At 39.3% G+C, this 19,759-nt stretch overlaps 1 protein-coding gene, 1 long non-coding RNA gene and 9 other non-coding genes across 13 annotated transcripts in view, besides 8 other annotated features; 6 read left to right on the top strand and 5 right to left on the bottom strand.

Moving 5' to 3' along the window:
• EcR (Ecdysone receptor) overlaps nt 1-19,759 on the top strand; it is an 81,215-nt gene that overhangs the window by 3,847 nt on the left and 57,609 nt on the right. Inside the window, exons 1-4 of one of the 3 annotated variants that reach the window (NM_165463.2) lie at nt 8,112-8,311; nt 8,827-9,083; nt 12,691-13,172; nt 13,245-13,411. In NM_165463.2, coding sequence (NP_724458.1) covers nt 12,748-13,172; nt 13,245-13,411 — 592 coding nt within the window. In that variant the 5' untranslated portion in view covers nt 8,112-8,311; nt 8,827-9,083; nt 12,691-12,747. Of the gene's footprint in view, nt 1-8,111; nt 8,312-8,826; nt 9,084-12,690; nt 13,173-13,244; nt 13,412-19,759 lie in introns of those variants that run through there. The other 2 variants (NM_165462.2, NM_165461.3) reach the window with 2 other exon arrangements.
• On the top strand, nt 293-365 carry tRNA:Lys-CTT-1-3 (transfer RNA:Lysine-CTT 1-3). Its single transcript has one exon. It is a non-coding gene; the product is annotated as a tRNA-Lys (tRNA).
• Nucleotides 411-441: a mobile genetic element.
• Nucleotides 645-2,018: a mobile genetic element.
• Nucleotides 2,315-2,473: a mobile genetic element.
• On the top strand, nt 2,488-2,560 carry tRNA:Lys-CTT-1-2 (transfer RNA:Lysine-CTT 1-2). The gene has a single exon. It is a non-coding gene; the product is annotated as a tRNA-Lys (tRNA).
• tRNA:Asn-GTT-1-6 (transfer RNA:Asparagine-GTT 1-6) lies at nt 2,649-2,722 on the bottom strand. Its single transcript has one exon. It is a non-coding gene; the product is annotated as a tRNA-Asn (tRNA).
• On the bottom strand, nt 2,971-3,044 carry tRNA:Asn-GTT-1-5 (transfer RNA:Asparagine-GTT 1-5). Its single transcript has one exon. It is a non-coding gene; the product is annotated as a tRNA-Asn (tRNA).
• tRNA:Asn-GTT-1-4 (transfer RNA:Asparagine-GTT 1-4) lies at nt 3,145-3,218 on the top strand. Its single transcript has one exon. It is a non-coding gene; the product is annotated as a tRNA-Asn (tRNA).
• Nucleotides 3,272-3,621: a mobile genetic element.
• On the bottom strand, nt 3,634-3,706 carry tRNA:Arg-ACG-1-2 (transfer RNA:Arginine-ACG 1-2). Its single transcript has one exon. It is a non-coding gene; the product is annotated as a tRNA-Arg (tRNA).
• Nucleotides 4,049-4,252: a mobile genetic element.
• Nucleotides 4,439-4,603: a mobile genetic element.
• lncRNA:CR43904 (long non-coding RNA:CR43904) lies at nt 5,606-6,644 on the bottom strand. The gene is made up of 2 exons (NR_124442.1): nt 6,218-6,644; nt 5,606-6,121 (listed from the first exon to the last, which is right to left on the bottom strand). It is a non-coding gene; the product is annotated as a long non-coding RNA:CR43904 (long non-coding RNA).
• Nucleotides 5,831-5,920: a mobile genetic element.
• Nucleotides 9,551-9,592: a mobile genetic element.
• tRNA:Asn-GTT-1-3 (transfer RNA:Asparagine-GTT 1-3) lies at nt 11,662-11,735 on the top strand. The gene has a single exon. It is a non-coding gene; the product is annotated as a tRNA-Asn (tRNA).
• On the bottom strand, nt 11,982-12,055 carry tRNA:Asn-GTT-1-2 (transfer RNA:Asparagine-GTT 1-2). The gene has a single exon. It is a non-coding gene; the product is annotated as a tRNA-Asn (tRNA).
• Nucleotides 12,565-12,638, top strand: tRNA:Asn-GTT-1-1 (transfer RNA:Asparagine-GTT 1-1). Its single transcript has one exon. It is a non-coding gene; the product is annotated as a tRNA-Asn (tRNA).

Genomic DNA, 19,759 nt, shown 5'->3' with positions numbered 1-19,759 from the left:
GATAATAATTATAGCATACAAGAACCAGGGATCGCCATGTGGACACCCTACCATCGAAATACGGTATTTTTATTTTGTATTGAATTTTTAAGCTTTCAAAATCTTGTTTTGAAAGATGTATCCGATTTTGGCAAATGGGATGTCCTTCGATACGCATTTGGCAAGAATGTGAGAGATATCGAAAAAATATCGAGAAGTTTTTCAAAAATGTGTGCGTGGCAGCTTTGAACGGTTTTAGGGCGTTAGAGTGAGCGTGGAAAAAATTTTGCGGCAGTTTTTGGATCATCAAGTGGCCCGGCTAGCTCAGTCGGTAGAGCATGAGACTCTTAATCTCAGGGTCGTGGGTTCGAGCCCCACGTTGGGCGCATTATATATTTTATTTAATTTAATAATTTTTGATAGGGCTTGAGCAAAGACCCTAGAATAATTCTAGTGTCTTTGGCTTGAGGCTATACCGAAACTATCATGTTTCTATTGAAATTTATGATAGTAAATGCCCATGTGCCCATTATGCCTATATGAAAATGGACGACCCAAAGAATTCTTCTTAAAGGAAAAACGAAGTGCCCTTATGTAAGTTCTCCGAAGTTAATTATTATAGCAGAGATCGCTATATTCGCGACTATTGGATGTACATACATGTACACTAGTGGGCATAGCTATTTAGACACCATTAGCTTCCAACTGCCGGGCTATGCTTTTCATAGTACAGTCAAATAAATAAGTAAACTATTGATAATACAACAAAGAGTGCAAATACGCGAGAGGTATGTTTTGCCGTTTACCTTTTCAATTATCCTTCTGCTTATAAGAAAGCTAGATCAATTGAACATTTGTTCTTGATAACGTTTTACTACCTACTTTTATTTCATTCATAAATTTGTTAAACATGGGGAAAACAAAGGAACTGTGCGAATTCATAAAAAATGAAATAATAATTAAGTATAACTCTGGTATTTCGGTAGAAAATATCATTGATTTATACAAAATTCCATTGTATTACCAAATCAATAAATATAAAAAAAAAACACACAACCAAAAACGTTGCGCGTAGTGGCCAACCACGTAAAACAACTCAAAAGGACGATGGTTATATTTTACGGAAGTTTAAGCAGAATGTTCTACAAACTCCCCGATCGGTTGCCAAAAAACTAAAAGAAGGAGCAGAAATCGATATCAGTAAAGAACGGTTCCCAGTCGTCTTAAGGATGCCGATTTTGGAAAAAAATATGTTGGTCAGCCTGTATTATTCTGGAACAATGTTTTGTGGAGCGATGAAAGCTCTTTTACCTAAACAATATCGGAAAAAAGGGGCACCAGTATGTCAGAGAGTAAATCATTCAGGAGGGTCTGTTATGTTTTGGATATGCGTAGCCTTCACTGGCTTGGGAGATTTGGTTCCTGTTGATGGAACCATGAATCAAGGAAAATATTTAGATGTCCTTAATAATCATGCATTCCCCTCTGGCGATAAATTGATTGGAGAGTCCTTCATACTCCAGCAGGATAATGCTCCCTGTCATAAGGCCAAACTGATTACGCAGTTTCTGAAAGATGTTTGCGTAAACACATTGGATTAGCCACCTCACAAACTTAGCAAACTTATCTAGAAGTCGCAAAGAAACGATTTTGGAAATTCAAACCTTATGGAAGGATATTTCAATAGATTATATCGACAGCTTGGTATAGTCTGTACCAAAACGACTTCAAAAGGTGATAGACGCTAAGAGAGAGTATATTTTTTTATTAATTTGATATAATTTTTTAGTTGACTTTTTTTCTTTTCAATTTATAACATTTAAATAATTTGTCCAAATACTTATGCCACTGCTAATTTGCAAACAAGTAATTTTTGTTAAATCAACAATGAAGTTATCCATATGTTTATGTTACCTATTTTAACAACGATAGCCTACCTATTTACTAAAATTATTAAACAATTTTGCTTTAAGTAAACAATGAGTTACAAAGAAATATATTGAATATATTTCTTGTCTAAATACTTATGCCCACTAGTGTACATACCCCTTACACAGCTAATAGAAGAGCAAGAGAAATAGCGATGTGCACGCAGCAAAGCCAGTTCTGATGCAAACAGAACTTGAATTCTATAGCATGCAGTAAGGATGCTTACATTTCAAAACAGCCAAACTAGTAGGCGTGGCCACATTGTAAAACAAGTGAGAATGCTATAGTCGAGTTCCCCGACTATCAGATACCCGTTACTTAGTTAGTGTGAATGAGAACGTGAAATTTCATAATTTTTCTGGGATATCGATAGATGTTTGGGAATAAAATGAGAAAAAATTTAAAAATTGTTCAAAAGCATGAGCGTGACCGGTTTGGCGGCTTTAGGGCGTTAGAGTGTGCGTGGCAAAAAGTTTTTTTAAGAAATCGATAGAAATTTAGAAGACTAATAAAATTCCAAAAAAAATATCCAAAAAAATATTAAAAATGTGGGTGTGGCAGTTTTTACCACACCAAGAGGCCCGGCTAGCTCAGTCGGTAGAGCATGAGACTCTTAATCTCAGGGTCGTGGGTTCGAGCCCCACGTTGGGCGTGTTATATTTTTATATTAGTTAAATCATTTGTTTTGATAATGAAATGAAAATAATTAAAGGAAAAAATCAAAATTAAAAAACGTATTTCGCCCCCGGGTGGACTCGAACCACCAACCTTTCGGTTAACAGCCGAACGCGCTAACCAATTGCGCCACGGAGGCAGATGGCTCCTTCTTAGGATGGAAATGCTTAATTAAGTATTCATTGGAATATCTGTCATAAGAAAAGACATACATCGGCATGGGCAATATATTAACCCTAGTCAGTTAGTTATTTTGTTAAAAATTTGATAAAACATAGTTGAGTAATATTTGAAACGATCGCTTCCATTAAAGCTGAATTAAAATAGATACCATATGATGGTAGTTTAAATAAGGAGAACGCATAGCAAAAATTTTGATTTCGTATGCGCCCCCGGGTGGACTCGAACCACCAACCTTTCGGTTAACAGCCGAACGCGCTAACCAATTGCGCCACGGAGGCAGTTAAGCACACAAAAAAATTATAAGTTTGAAAATATTTAATAATAAATACCTTAAAACAATTTTCAAATTTTAATCTAACTTTATAAAAAAAATTCGAAGCCTCCGTGGCGCAATTGGTTAGCGCGTTCGGCTGTTAACCGAAAGGTTGGTGGTTCGAGTCCACCCGGGGGCGCTTTTCTTTTTGAATGATGTGAAAAAATTAAAAAAAACAACAAAGAGTGATTTAGTTCCCCAACTATCAGATAGATAGTTGTTAGTTACTCAGGTAGTGGAAAGGCGAACTCGAAATTATATCGTATTTCTGGAATATCGATAAAAATTAAAAAATTAATAAAAAGTGTGGTCGTTATCGTTTCGAGCGTTTTGTAGGTGTAAGGAAGGGCGTTGCCAGTGTTTTTGTTGTGGGCGAGGCAACATGTCTCTAGAATCTGTCTCGACTATTGATCAAGAATATATTTTATATATATTTATGCATATATATATTACATTATATGTTCGGAAACGCTTCTTTCTACCTGTTGCATACTTTTCGACGAATCTAGTATACGCTTTTACTCTACGGGTAACGGGTATAAAAAAAAACAATCCGATCCTGCCAGGAGTCGAACCTGGAATCTTCTGATCCGTAGTCAGACGCGTTATCCATTGCGCCACAGGACCCTTTGATGTTGCGGCGTTTCAAAAATCCATGATTCTGATACTGCTTGGTAGCGTCCACATTCTTTGGCATGTTACTGATAGAGATAAATCTCCAACACCTTACATTTTATAATGTTTTTGGTAAAGCGTTATGACAAATGATTTTTGGTAACGCCAGCGAAAAAGTACATTTAAATCGACGAGCCACTCATTTTAGCTATATAACGGTTATCTGATCTTCGAAATGATCAACTATAGTGTTGGCAAGACATGCAATAAAGCAAAAAAAAATCTAAACATTTCCCAAAAGTGTGGGCGTGGCCACATGGGTCAACAAACTTTCGTCTACATATGTCTCTAGAATCTGTATGCATAATCTTAACGATCTAGCTTTTAAAGTGTCTGAGATATCGAAGTTCATACGGATATGGCCAGATCGACTCGGCTATTGGTCAAGAATATAAATATCAGAATCATGGTCAGAAACGCTTTCTTCTACCTGTTACACAATTTTTAGCGAATCAAGTATCCAGTATCAAGTATTCACTCTAGGAGTAACGGGTATAACTACCTTACCCCTTACCTGTATAGTGGAAGTGTAAGAATAGTTATTGGAAATGAGATTTAAAAAAAAAATGTAAAAATGTTTATAATGTGGGCGAAACAATTTTGTGTGCTTTCCGGACGTGGCAATCTTCTGAATCAAACTTGTAATCTAAAAGTAACGGGTCTATCAGATCCAAAACTTTTTCATATTATAGTCTTGGAAATTTATATCGTTTTTTTTGGAAAATTTTTAAATTTTTTTTCAATATTTTACCAAGCTTCTACAGATATTTCCAAAAATACTTCAATTTTGTGTTGACGTTTTCAGCCGAGTAACGGGTATCTGATAGTCGGGGAACTCGACAGTATTTTATTATTTCGTAAAATACCAAATGTAATTTGTAGTTTTACAGGAAAATCTATTTGAATTGCTTCATTCTTGCAAATTGTACTTTATAATTTTCGTTCAGAAATATGATTCGACAATAATAAAAAAGAACCCTAAAAATACTGTAGAGTAAATATTCTAAAAAGCATTTTGATTACAATATAAAGGAAATAAACTGTTTAAGACCCAAAATTGTATGGAAATTAGTGCTATTCAATGTTTATCGCCGTTTCCTCCGTATTTATCGAAACGTAAATAAATTAATGTTAATTGTGGTAAAAAAAAGGTTAATATCAAAACTGTTGTATGTTAGAGCTAAAATGTTAAGGACATTATTATAATTCGACTACATGTAATCTATAGTTTTGTCTGATGTCAAGGCTGTCGATTTTAACGTCTACAAATTATACTTTAAATTCAGCAACAAACTAGAGACTTTGAACAACATTTAACAAATACCTAGAAATGACCCAGATGTGAGTTTAAAGAACATTTTGTGCATTTTACTTGTAACTATCGCACCCGTCCTCAACCTTCGTAACATCATGTATCTGTTCAATTGTACAACGCCCTGAAAAAAGAAAAACCAAAATAAAAAACCCACGAAAAAAATAAAAAAAAGCTTGGCAGAGAGAATACAACTGCAGCCACTGCTGCCAAATATAAACAACCATCGAAATAGGCCGCTCTGCTCTGCTACCTTCCATAGTAGTATTGTTGTTGTCCTCATCGCAGAGAGCTGTTGCAGTCTGCCAAGTGCAAGAGCATGCTCCGTTCATCGGCATCCATCGGCAATTTACGTCATCCGTACTGGGTGTACTTCGGTGGTCTCATCTTCACCCATTTTCAGGTTTCATTTTCCGCCCCTATCGTAAACCATTTGCACAAGCTGACAAGAGGAAAGAAATCAATGAGTGAAAGGAAAAGGATAACCGCACAATACCTTAGTTGGGTGCTACAACAAATAGTAAGAAACAATTTTTAATATATCACTTTCAACTTAAAAATGTAAAGAAAAAAGTGCAAATAAGAGAGGCAGGAGCAAATTTTGAAACACGATGCACGATATATACATTCGGACGAACCGACATAGCTAGATCGACCCCTGTTCAAGATATTGATCAGCTTAAAAAAAAAAATTTTGAATTGCCAATAATAGTTCTAGCGAGATGAGTAGTTAAGCGGCTTCTTCTGAGATTGGTTAGAAGCGTAGATAGAAGAAAGGGCTTCCGAGCATTGTACAAAGTATATACATATATTCTGGATCATGATCACTAGCCGCGTCGATTTGGCCATGTCCGAATCTATTGAAGTTTTTACTCTAACATTGCCAATGGTACATTATGGGATCACCTTTCGATCCGTTCGTCGTGACTCATCGCTCTTCACTCTCCCACCTCTAGAATCTGGAGCGTATCATGCGCAATTGTCCGCTGACTTCCTCTGCTGCAGCCCATTACAGGGGCTATGGGTGTGTTGGATAGGGGGGTGGTGTGCACTAGCTGTGAAAGTATTAGTGTGAGAGAGAGCGGGGGTCTGGTTGCAACAACAATTTTCGTTACGGCTCAGTGCTTTAGGCGATTTCCTCTTCCACTCACCCGACATCTCTTTCCCTCAACGAACGAGCTATAAAGCTGTAAGTTGCATGCGCCACTCTCGCATTCCCATTTGCATGAGGCTATGTGTTCGTTTTTTCTAAGGTTCAGTCTCAGAGTTGAAGGTCAGTTGATGGTTTATGTCATTCAACTTGCTGTCGGCTTTTGCAGTTGTAGATGTAGTTGTTGTTTTCAGCGTTTTCGTCACCGCTGCGCTAGCGTTTTGTATCGTTGCCTCTTGCATGCTCGCCGTTCGCGTGTTGTGCCATTCCATGGAGACTTCGATGCCGCCCATTGACCACACCCCCTTCTCAGTCCGTTGAAGTGTGGGTGTAGAAGGGGATGGCAGCACCCACAGGGTCGTATGCTCTTTATTGGATTCCCTGGCTAATAGGTTCAATATACGATTATTGCAAATTAGCTTAGGGCTATAGCTTTTGTAAGGTTATGTTGATGGAATCGACTTTGGAGAGAAGCTTCTTTCCCCCCTGACCCTTGGATATCTTCTGTTTCGGCCTGACAAACCAACAATAGTATCTACATTCTCACGGTCAATAGAAAGAGCACGAAGTCTGGCTTTATCTTAGACCTCTGTAATTCAAGAGTGGATACAACTTAATATAAAATACCATTGAATAATTACACCAAAGCATTAAAACCAAAAGTCAGGCAGTTACGAAGGGGGGGGGGGGATCAACAAAAAAGTGTGTTACAAAGTCACAGGCGCAAAATGAAACCAGAAAAAAAGCAACAAATACAAATCTCGGCAGCGCAGTCGCCAGCAAGTAGAGCTTAAAAGCCACAGCGCAAAGAAGCACAGAATGGCAGCAGTAACAACAAGTCGCACTATGCCTATGAGCCCAACACTAAAACCAGTTTCCAGTTCCTCAAAAGAACCGCTCTCAGGCCCAAAGCCAACAAGAGTATGTACATATGTATGTTTGGCCAAGTGCGCGCACAGTGGAGCAAACTAAATCGAGTTATTTCGTGTTAGTCCGGATGAATTTTTCCTTTTTCCTGGCCCCTCTAAATGTCAAAATGCTTTTGCTGCTTAGTAAATTAGAAGTTTATATCTGACGTGCTTACCACCAGCTTCACTTACATATACAATATGGGGACATGTCGTTGGACTTTCATAAATGTTTAGCTTTATTCAGAGAATGGTTATGTGAAACGCCCAATTTCACGCTTTTGTTGTATGTAAATATGTATGTATGTAGAACAAGTATTAATCTATTTTAGTTGTGATGTGATTCAAAAATTTTCAGACAAATACGACGCGGCCGATTTGATTTCTAAACTGATTGAAACACATTATCATGTATCTAAATAAAAGCCGCATTGAGATCCGTGATTTTGCGGCTAAAAGCCGCATTGCTTTCTTTTTAAAAACTATATTTTCGAAAATAAAAATAAAATGTATTCATACAGTTGCGCAAAATAAAATAGCACCACTTGCCCGCCCAATCAAGGTTTTAATAAGTGCCGTACTTTAGAGCTTAAAATGATTTAAAAATACCTTTATGGAAAGAGTAAACCGTTAACTTATTAATTCCAAAAATACTTGTAATATCTTTGAAGTCGCTTTTGACATACATACATACATATATTTCATTTTCCATTTATAATAAGTTCCTAAAAAGTGACGAGTCATAAACTTGAACCACTGTACCTGAATGCTGCCGCTGTGGCTACTGCAACGAGTTGTTGTTGCTCTGGCCGCTTTAAGCTGCGCGAAAGTTGAGTGAGCTCAGCTTGAGAGTCAAAATAGCCTAGCGCCAAAACAACAAAATCACAGAAACCAAAAGTCGGGCTCGTGAGCAAAAGGGCAGCATTGCCAAGCCAAAAAAGTCGGAGAAGAGCGCCTGCGCAGCAAAAGCAACAATTACAAGTTGCCAACAGTCTGATTGTGAGAGCAGCAGCAGCCACAGAGGCCGCGCCGTTGACGTTTCAGTTTCAGAGTTTCTCGAGTAAAACAAAATACATCGCGCGCAGTTGTCGGTGAAAAAATGCAGAAAAATCGAAAATAAACTCGGAGGCCGCGCTAGAAAACGGAAGGCAACGGAAAAAGTGCATTCGAGTTCGCATTGCAATTCTGTATGTGCTTAAACAGAGCTTCAGTGTTGATAAACCCTATTTAAAGAAAACATTTGAATTCACTCAAATTTCAAAGCAAAAAAAGTTACTTAAGCCAGAAAAACTGTGCCGAACTGGGTATCCAACGTTGTTTTTGCTGCTTTTGTGGCGAGAGACACATCCCCCTTTTTGCTCCCTCCCCGTCGACCAACATTCCATGCAGTTGGCGCTTGTTTACTCGTTAAGCGAGAGAGAGTGGCAGAGGGAGAGTTTTCACGGAGAGAATGAAGAACAGAAAAAACAGACTATGGCGGCTCTTTAGATAATGTTTATGGAACAAAATGAAAAGCAGCTTCTATCCGAAACGTACATATTACAGCGATTTTGTGCCAATTATAAGTTCATTCAAACTTTTTGCTGAGTCTTGGGTTTTACAATTTAATTGCGACAACATCTGAAACGTCGAAAAATGCACGTGTCTGGGCGCTGCTAATGCACTTCTTACTCTCTTTCTCCCTCTCTCTCGTCTTTCGCAGCTTTCTCTCACCCACACTCTTTTTGATTCTCTTTTCCTTTCTGTAGACGATGCACTTGCACTGTGGGGCAAAACTGTGTTTAAAAAACCAATTATATTTGTTAAATATGCAACGAAATAAAGTTTCCCCCGTTAACAATTATGCAAACTAAATATTTCGGTTATAAGTAGCAGAAAACAATAAAAGCTATAAAGACAGGGAGAACTACATGTAAACAATCATTACAACGCATTATTTTGGGAATATAACTAAACTGGGTAAGTGAGTAACCCTTTATTTCCCTAAAGTATTGATGCAAGGTCGGGTGTAATTTTTAAAACAAATTGTTTGTGCCATATTCCAATTTATCTAGCCAAGGGTCGAGCTATTATGGAAATACATATGTTATTAAAATAAAATACTTAATTTCAAGAACCCATTTCGGGTATAAACTAAAAAAAAAAACAGAAACAATAACTTCACGCAAAAACGCGAGCCTGAAATATACGAAGGTCTTAAGTAAAATGCATAGTATATTTTTATTACAAATGTAGATATCAAAAAATATGTGTGTTGCTATCATTATCAAAATGTATGTACATGTATTATAATACTTTTTTCTTTTATAGATGGTAAATGTTGTAACTTTTCGGTTTTTTTCGCAACACAAAGTTTATGCGATTTGTTTCCGGCCATGTTATTGAAATATACGTAATTAAACGATCAATGGTTAAATATTCGTAACAAAAGAGAACGCTACAGTCAAGTTTCTCGACTATCAATTACCATTAACATTCTTGGAGTATTGACATGAAAATAAATCAAAAGTTTCTAAATTTTGTGGGCATTAGAGTAGGCCTGGTCAATGTTTTTGGAATGTCGATAGAAATTGGAAACAAAAATAATGAAAATAAAAAAATGCAACGAATTTCTCAAAAGTGGGCCTGGCAGTTTGTGGAATGGCGAAATAGTTTACTTTACACCTACCACTTTTTCCTGAACAATTATACATTTCGAGCTAAGTTAAGTTACTTATGACAGTTTTTCCACTCTGAGAAATTGAGAACGAAAATACCCGAGATCGGTTATGCTCAGTACTCTGCATCAATCATTCTCATGAGAAGAAACCTTCTTGATTTCGAGACGAAAACTATCTCAGTGTAATATTTTCAGACGGAAGCAGTATCGGGTTAAAGATTGTGGAAAAGCCATGTCATTTGCAATCTGAGAATGTTTTGATCTCGATCTGATGCTGAGCTTGATTCGACCTCATATAGATTTTGAGATCGAAATACTCCGCTAAATCAACAAACGCATCATACATCAAGCAGATTAACATGAAAAAACTTATTCCTAATATAGCGATTTGGAATGCAAGAATTTAACAGATCGCACTTCAGCGAATGATGCGTAATTTTGAGGTTTTAGTAAATCGTAATAAAAATTAAAAACCAAGTCTCAATTTTGACTTTTAATTTTTTACATTTCTTGTTTGTGATATTCTATAAAAAATTGTAAAAGGTATTGACTACTTTGCACTTTAGTTCCTGTGATCTCGACATTGAACAGATAGACAAACAGACGGATGGACAACCGGATATGGCTAGATCGACTCGGCTTGTGATCTTGATCTCTTGAAGAATAGGGTCGGAAACGCTTCCTTCTACGTGTCACATATTTTTCAACGAAACTAGTATACCTTTTACTCTACGAATAACGGGTATAAATATTAAGGAAACTCTGTGGTTAATACCCAAGTGAAAATCTCTCTGTTAATTGTTATGCACATAAATTCCAGCTGCTATGTTCTCGGCAGCGTTGGGAATTGGAAATGCAGATGAGTTGTGGTCGGCTCAATAAGTTCTCCCGTTGATTTTAGAAAAATACTACCCAAACCGAATTCTCCTGTTTTTTATGCAGCGGAAATGCATCATTTGCAGTGCCCGCCATCTACCGCCTCTTTCCCTCTTTGGTCGTCCGCAATGCTTTTGTCGGTCCGATTGTCTACCCACACACACACAAGACAGCGTGAGTTAAAAACCAGCCGGTCCGAGAAATTAGTGCAAGTGCATGCCAAAAGTAAGTCGAAACAAACCAAAAGGCGAATAAACTCTGCCGATTGCATAGGCACTAGGGGTTGAGGTGGAGGAACAGCTGCTGCAATTTTGAAATAGAAAATGAGCATAACTACCGCAAAAATGTTAAGTTCGTAGTTGCATTCTCTGGACTGTTATTGATAATTTTGATTTGCGTCATGGTTAATTAAAATTTAATAATCATTCTCTTTGAAACCAGATTTCAGAAGGGTTAAATAAGCATGAATCAAAATTGGGTCAAAATGCTCGGTTCTAGTCGGTATAGGACGGCGAAGTTCGGAAGTGCTCCTGCCCATCGTGAAACGACCTTATCAAGGATTCTGGGTCAATATGCTTACGCCATTTTGTCGGCGCTCTGCTTACGTGCTTTTCGTGTGTGGATTTTGAGAGGGCTTATGCATAGGGTCATTCGCTTTGTGGGAGGTACACTTGAGAATTCAATTTTGCTTAAGCGAACGCATTGATGAATCCCTTCGCTATAGTTGTAGTTCACCAGTTTCATGTAACACATAATGTACATTAAGCTACTGTGTTGGCCTCGTGATACCGTTGGTAATAGATATAAATAATATAAATATTGAAATAAATGTCAAAGGGCATAAAATTATATTGGTGAAACAAATTGTTTAAGTCCATAAGCGTGGGCCAATTACTTCTTTAAGGAGCTTATAAGTCAACGACGGCAGTGATTTATTGGAAATTAGGCACTAAAATGCATTGGCGTTCGTGAAAGCAGCCACTTGACGGAGGCAGCGCAACAGCCTCCGTGGCGCAATTGGTTAGCGCGTTCGGCTGTTAACCGAAAGGTTGGTGGTTCGAGTCCACCCGGGGGCGAATATTTCTATTTTACCTGTGGAATCTCTTTGTTTTTTGCCTACTAAGCTTGACCCCTTTTTTTAACTAAATTTTTTTATAGAGCGTCGCTAAAAAGGTATCAATGACTGAGGTTATTGTTTTCTTCAACGGATCATGAATATGAGATTTCCAATAATTAATAAATAATTTTAAATTACAATTTTTTATTTTAATTATTGCTGTTAAGAATATAAATAATGAAAGAACATGAAAAATAATAAATACCGCCCCCGGGTGGACTCGAACCACCAACCTTTCGGTTAACAGCCGAACGCGCTAACCAATTGCGCCACGGAGGCTATGGAACCAGTTCGATATTTCATATCTAGTTACATACCTTGTTATATCAATAAGTAAAATTGATCAGTTTTTAAGAATTTTATCGATAAATACAAAAACAATTTTCGAAGACAATTTTCTTATTAAATTTCTATTCAAACGTAAACGATTTGCTATATTTACCGGCTAAACTAAGAATATGTTCTGTTCAATTTGAGAAACAAAGAACTGTGGGAGTGCAGGGTATAAAGAAACGACGCCTATCGTGTATGTTTATTCATATTTAGGTAAAACGTGGCTTGAGAACTTCGCACGGCTTATTATGCACAGATATTTTTGACACGTACGGCGAACTAAAATGTTTCTTTCCTAAGCCTATACTGATATGGATCAATGAGTTTTTTCTGTTTTATTACTAAGAATAACTTGAACACTTCTTTAAATCAGATTTACGTAAAATTTAACTTGTTTTGAAAACAAAAGCTTTTGGCTTGGCTGACAATCGACATTAGTCCATCAAAATGTAGAAGCCTCCGTGGCGCAATTGGTTAGCGCGTTCGGCTGTTAACCGAAAGGTTGGTGGTTCGAGTCCACCCGGGGGCGACTTTTTTATTTTGATGCAATTTTACTGAATTTTTTACTGAATTTTTTTCAGCTCAGTTGCTAGGAAATGATGTGATTTTAAGCGAGTGGGCATCATGAAGGCGCGGCCATGTTGACGACGAGTGGACAACAACAGTCAAAGCAAAAGCTGTCGACCTTACCTAGCCATATTTTGCTACAACAACAATTAGCTGCCTCTGCAGGCCCATCTTCCTCAGTATCCCTATCCCCATCTTCTTCTGCCGCCCTGACCCTGCATGTAGCCAGTGCTAATGGCGGTGCAAGAGAAACAACTTCTGCAGCCGCAGTCAAGGATAAACTAAGGCCGACACCCACAGCCATTAAAATTGAGCCCATGCCGGACGTCATTTCCGTAGGCACGGTGGCCGGAGGATCTAGCGTAGCTACTGTTGTTGCTCCCGCAGCAACCACAACTTCCAATAAGCCAAATTCTACAGCGGCGCCCTCGACGTCGGCTGCAGCTGCAAATGGTCATTTGGTGCTTGTGCCGAACAAAAGACCGCGACTTGATGTGTAAGACAACTGAAGAAAATGTGAAAAACAAAGGCAGCATATTAATAAAGTACATATTCCATCTACCCGCAGTACCGAGGACTGGATGTCCACTCCTAGTCCAGGCAGCGTGCCCAGCTCTGCGCCGCCACTTTCGCCTTCCCCCGGCTCGCAGAATCACAGCTACAACATGTCCAACGGCTATGCATCCCCCATGTCCGCCGGAAGCTATGATCCTTACAGTCCTACCGGCAAAACAGGTGAGTTGAAGAATACATTTTTAAGTACAATCGGTTTAAATTTTACAGTGCAGTTTTTAGCGATTAATGTAGTTCAACCTACTTAAAAATGCTTCTTAAAATGGGTTAAATTAAATAAAATGCTTCTTATTTTTCCAAACAAAAAAACAAAAAACCGAATAAGAAAGTCAAACAAATGTTGCCCCGTAAAAAAAAACTAAACGTTTCCTTTGAATGAAATAAATAATTTTTTTTTTAAATAGAAGATTTAGAAAATAAAGAATAAAGTAAGACCTCAGTTTTACTTCAAAAGTGAAGACCAAAGAGCGAAAAAAATGTGTGGCCAAACAAGTGTTTGCTTCACTTACTGTCACGTATTTGTCCAGAGGGCGATTTCCGCCACCGAACATGGATGTGAGCTAAAAGACTAGTGCAATCTAGATGGCGCTTTACCATCAACATGGTCGATATTTGTTTTGTTAAAATATAACAGTTTCGGGCCGAGTGCCAAAACCAAAAAGTAGATGGTGCTGTACAACGGATGTGCGAGTAGAACGAACTTCGCTTCACTGTTTTGCGTATTTGTCCAGATGGCGCTTTTACTCCGCCACCGTAAAAGAGCTAAAAGACTCTTGCAATCTAGTTGGCGCTTTTCAATCAACATGGTCGATTTTTGCTTTAACCGTTTCAGGCCGAGTGCCAAAATCAAAAAGTAGGTGGCGCTGTACAACGGATGTGCTTGTATAGCGAACTTCATACAGTAAATTCTTTCAACAATTTATCGACGAGCCCAAGTAATAATCTACTGTTAAATAGTTATAACGGGGGTTATTAATAACTATAATGTTTATATTTGTTAAAGGATTGTTAAATATATTAATTTTATTATATTTATAATGTTTATTCACAAAAAGAAGTTCATCAAGCTTATGTTCATCATTCATATAAAATTTGTATATAAATATATAAAAATTACAAATATACAAATATTTTTTTAGATTTCCACGCAAGATAAATTATAAGAGATAATTAAAAAAAATCAAAAGATTTTTGCAACAAAAGTCTACAACATTTCAATAAATGGCATCGCCAAGACAAAAGAACTTTTAAAAACAATAAGAATTTAATTATTAATTGTGAAATGAAAGGGAGGGTATTTAATATTCTTGATGTATAAATCTATGTAAAATAAGTACAGAGCAAAAAAAGCAAAAACTGTATTTCTCCCTCTTACGAAACGAGCTTAAAACTTTTCGTTAAGCAATTGCTACACCTTTCGCGGATCGAGCTTCCATTTTATTAAGCCACATATGCATCGTGTTAGTATGTTATAAAAATTAGGTTTTACCTTAACTTAAGTGTTTTAAAATTTAGGCCTGCATTGATCTAAATATTTTTTCTGAAGAAGCATCCGGATTTTTGAAGCGCCTCAAATTAGAAATACATATTCTTCGCAGTAACATTGCATTTTATATATAAATTCTGATAATTAGAGAACTTGGAATGACGCAGGACAAAGGGAGCTAAACAGAAAATTAGGCACGAACGGCACACCGAAAGGAATGAAATACACGCCCCCGCTCATAAAGATACTTTCGAGAACACAGGCAGCGGCTCGCAGACCTATGTATGTATTTATATATGTGTGTAAGTCGAGAACGTGCCTTTCACCTTTCACGTGAAAACGTGGCCAAATCCAAGGTCATGGGCGCTGCAGACAAGGCAAATAAGAGGCCAAAACCCCCAGGACACCCAGCCACCACCGCCCACCGCCGAGCCCCGATTCGCATCCAGACATGGAGCGAATGTAAGCCTCTAAATTACCAAAACGCGTCGCAGTCGTGACGAGCCGACAGACAAAATCGGCTGTTGGAGGTAGGAAGGTAGAAAGGTAGGGAGGCAGGGCGGCAGGCGTTGGGCGGCCAACTGACAATGGCAATAAAGTTGAAAGTTGAAGGTCGCCAGACGATGACTATGCACCCCCACACGCGCTGCGACGGCGACTGCCACGTCGACGTCGTTCTTTGCCACTAAATGCTCGGCGTCGTAAACACTCCAGGCGGAAAGAGGGCGCGGGGAGCAAGGCTCTTTTGAGGCAAAACACCCACAAGTCCCCTCGCCGCCAGACACACGCACAAGCCAACGGCCTCCAGCCTCCATGTTGGGTCCTAGAGGTTCCATTGGGTTGGTTTTACGACTCCTAAAATAAAATGGCCACTGTCGGCCCAAAAATAATCGATCCTTCAGCCACTTCCCCCCCTCCACCGAAGGCCCCGAATTGTGCGTGCGCCTGAACTTCTCTCGCTTTCACTCTGCTCACCGCAAGTTGGGGATATGTCTGGCGGTGCGCGGGCTGCGACGACCCAAAAATCAACCGGCAAAGAGGGGTTTTGGGTCGGAGGAGTGTGCGTAATGAAATCATGCCAAGGCTGTTGCCGGTCGTTGTAAGGGAAAACCAAGCAGACATAACCCCTGTTGGAGTCTGCTATTTTTCTTGGTCATTTCACTTGCGATTGCTTCTCCTTTCCTCTTTTGTGGATTGGGTGAGGCTGGACGTGTGCAATGTGGCGTATGCGCAATACCACAAGCAATGCTCCAAGGAAAACCCGATTTTGGCTCGCTTGATTTCTGGACTAATTCCCAACATTTTCTGGACAGTTTCTTTTTTCTTATTCTTTTAGGGCGTTTTCAAGGGGGGTGCTACCGAAAATCGTACTAGTATAGTTTCTGTAGAATTTTTAAATTCCAAATATGATACTCTTTTAAAATGAATTGTTTTTCAACGCAATAGAGGGATATATTTTGATATCAAGTTGATTAAAAACCGCCTTAACTCTTCTTATGCGGGTTTTATGGGACAACACGACGCAAAAATAGCGTCCTTCTAACTGTTAATTGCATACGCAAGGTTGGATCCTTACTTAAATTTCAGGAACTCCAAGCTCTGACCAATAACTCAAATTAGCATAAAATGTGCGAGCTGCAGGCAATTCCAGCGAAACTTCGGCCAAACCACATCCCATCGCATCGAATCGAATCGATCACATCGATTGAGCAATGTATGCAATTAGCTTGGCTTACCTAACGTCTAGACACGGCCCAGGCCACGACCATGCCCAGACCCAGCTTAATCTGTGCAGGACACGCAATGCTGAGGGCAGGACGAAAGAGCGAAGATAAGGTGGAGGGGAGCGGGCTCGAGGGTAAGCTCCTCAAGGCTTCCAGCAATGATTTTTCAATCATGCGCCCGAAACATGATAGCAGTTGCCAGTCTGGCTCGGTGTCTGGGATCTTAGAAGGGTCTGGATACCAGAGCCGCAGAACTGGTTTTGGCCAGTTTCCTCTCCCTTCGTGCTTGCATTTTCTGACTATACCTTAGAATTTGTAGCTTGACCAAAATGCGATCCTTCGCCTCTTCAAATTTGTCGCTGCGGTTCTGGTTCGTCTTGCCCTGCCAGTGGCTGTTCAAGGTCTTCGCGTCTGCTCTGCGCTTGGAGCGGAAAGACAGCAGATGCTTTTTTTTGCCAGTCAGCAGGTACACTTGCTCGCCATTGTCCGTCCGCAGAGTAAAGGAGTGCAAAAAACACACGACTGCCGGCTTAGTGTGTCAAATGGTCTGCAGGGTAGCTAAACCGCAGTGGTCGGCAAAGGAACGGCCGGAGGGTCGGAGGGTCGGAGGGTCTGGCGGACTTTGGCATCGGACCAAGACCGAAGGCTCGGCTCTGCCATTGTGTTGTGTTTGGGTTCGGCACATGTTTGAGATTCTCTCTTCCGCTCTTCTCTTCATTCTTGTTTGTGTTCTGCTGTATATATATAGGCTTCTATATATAGTTTGACCTTGATCTTGAATGTATATACATAAATACATACATACATATGTATGTATATCAACATACGCGTACGTATTTCACGTTTGGGGAGGAAGACCCGCAATGGGTTACTGCAACAGCGGGAGGGCCGAGGAAGCGAACAGTCGAGTCTGATCTTACAGGGTCCTCCAAAATTTCCACAAGTTTTGTACAATTGTTTTTTTTTTAAATACTTCGTTTAAAGAACTTTACATGTCAATGAGTTTATTTTGCAAAAACAAAATTTAATTTATGTTATTTAGTTTAATAAATCCATATCTATAGGTGACTCTTTTGAGCTTATGGAATGTTTTGTCGATATTGTGGATATGAATTACCCATAAAAAGGAGTTCTGAACAAAAATAAATATATAAGTGATAAGGGAGAAAATACATTAAGTATCTTGTAAAGCGTCCGTCCTTCTAGTTTCCAGTGAGCTGCTGTGTACCTTTGATGACAGGACTCTCCAAACACCCTGTGTTAACCCAGTGCGCTTTTAACCCAATTAACTTTCCAACTGCAGCCATCGCCGTCGAAGGGTTAAAAACGAATTTAAAACCCGGAGCCAGCGTTACCTAATATTTCTGCCATGCTGTTGTGTGCGTGTGTGTGCTTTCGATACGTGGAAGCATAAATAGGCCAAATGCCATTAGCACAGGAGCCTCGTGCGACGTTGTCGATTCCAGAGTGGCGGGTTCTTGTTTGCTTTCGGCGTTTGGTTTTGGTTTTTTTTTTTTGGGTATATAAATGCAATAATAACGTGGGCTTGTGTGTGTGGGCTTCATGCAGAAGCCCGCACAATTAATTCCTGCAAAAAATCAAATCGAAGCGGGAGAACAGAAGAGCCAAAAAATAACAAATTCCCCGATATACACATTCATATGTACTACGTGCATACATACATATATGTGCACATTGTGTTTGTCCTTGAAAATCATGTGAAATTTTCGCTTTTATTATGTTGATCAGCTATATACATACATATGTATGCATGTACATAATGAATCCCATGCAGACGGAGACGTTCATAACGTTCTTGTTTTGATGGATACTTTGTTCGGTGCTTCTTTGACTGCCTTGCGTCTAATCCCCTCTGGTTTATTTGGACCAACAAACAAGGGCTTCGTGCCACAAATGGACGTTGGGCATTAGTCGATTTCGAAGGATTTTCTCGTGCCAGGTGATTCACTTCGTAGTGTAGAACTAACTCTGAATTGGAGGATAATTTGTTATGCCAAGAGAGCTTTCGTCCTAGTGCCACTTCAGAAGGTTTACGCATGCTTTGGGGTATGCAGTCCTGTAATTAGCCAATCATCTCACACCCCAAAGGATGCGTAAATGCGTGTTATCAATTAATATAATATTTCGTACTAGGATTCCTTATGGTTAATCTGAATTTAGTATGCAGATCCACGTGAGTTTTGAACAACACCGTATGGTACATTTTGAACATATGTATGTATGTATATCACTTAAAGGTATAGTTCGTACGAGCGTAATTAGGATAGTTTTCTTTCAAAAAAGAAGTTCCATTCTCAGTGTATCCAGTTAGATATTCCATTTTCAATTCGTGAATGTGTTTCAAATGTTTCGAATGGGACGTAGTGCTAGATCCAGTGCGAGCACTTTTCAGCACTGCTGATCAGAGTTGCTTGGATTCTGCTCTTAGCTACATACATGTACATATGTACACATTTTCAAATGGAAGAGTTCTTTTTGAAATACACTCATGCCTACTGCACACATTTTGCCAGTATTCGAGTCGGTTCCCCACACGCCGCCCTTTCTCCTACCGAGAAGACAGTGCAAAAAGAAAAGAGAAAACATTTGCGCAACACATTCGCTAGTGATTCTCGGTGCTGATTTTGCTGATATATTTGCGCTGGCATGAAAGGCTCTCGTGCACACTCATGTGCACCTAAATGTATGTACTAAATAAAATATATATCGTCTGTTTACACATGAATACTCATTGCTATTGCTGCTACTGCGGTGCCAGTTGTTGTTGCTGCGCTGCTGTTTGCACTTTTTCGCGTATCGCACTTGGCCTTGAATTAATACAGCGAACTTTGGCTTTTGGCGAGTCGCACAAGTTTATCGTGCATCTCTGTAAAAAGATAATTAATTTCATGGCAGCGGCTCTGATAATTGCCGAGCGCATTTCATTTCATTTCTCTTTTCTTTCTTTTTGGATCGAGCACACACACACTCGCGTTCGCTCATATGTACATCCACATGAATGTACATTTTTCAGCTGGTTGCATTTTGTCAACCGCCGTACTTGTACATGCATACATGCATACATACATGAATATGTACATACATATGTGCGATCGAAACGAAAGTGACGGGCGACTTTCGTTTCATGCGGTGGGCGGTGGAAGGGAGAGCGAGATGTTCGCATACGCGAATACAGAAACACGCGCGATAATTTCCAAAATGTGCCAACAGCGGAGCGCAACCCATTTCAAGGTCACTCACGCACACACTTCTACGCCCCAGCCGCTCACACAGTCACAC

The sequence above is a fragment of the Drosophila melanogaster genome, chromosome 2R (genome assembly GCF_000001215.4).
Source record: "Drosophila melanogaster chromosome 2R".
In the NCBI taxonomy this organism is placed as follows: domain Eukaryota; kingdom Metazoa; phylum Arthropoda; class Insecta; order Diptera; family Drosophilidae; genus Drosophila; species Drosophila melanogaster.
Note: the sequence above shows the minus strand (reverse complement) of the source record. Positions and strands in the feature narration are given on the sequence as shown.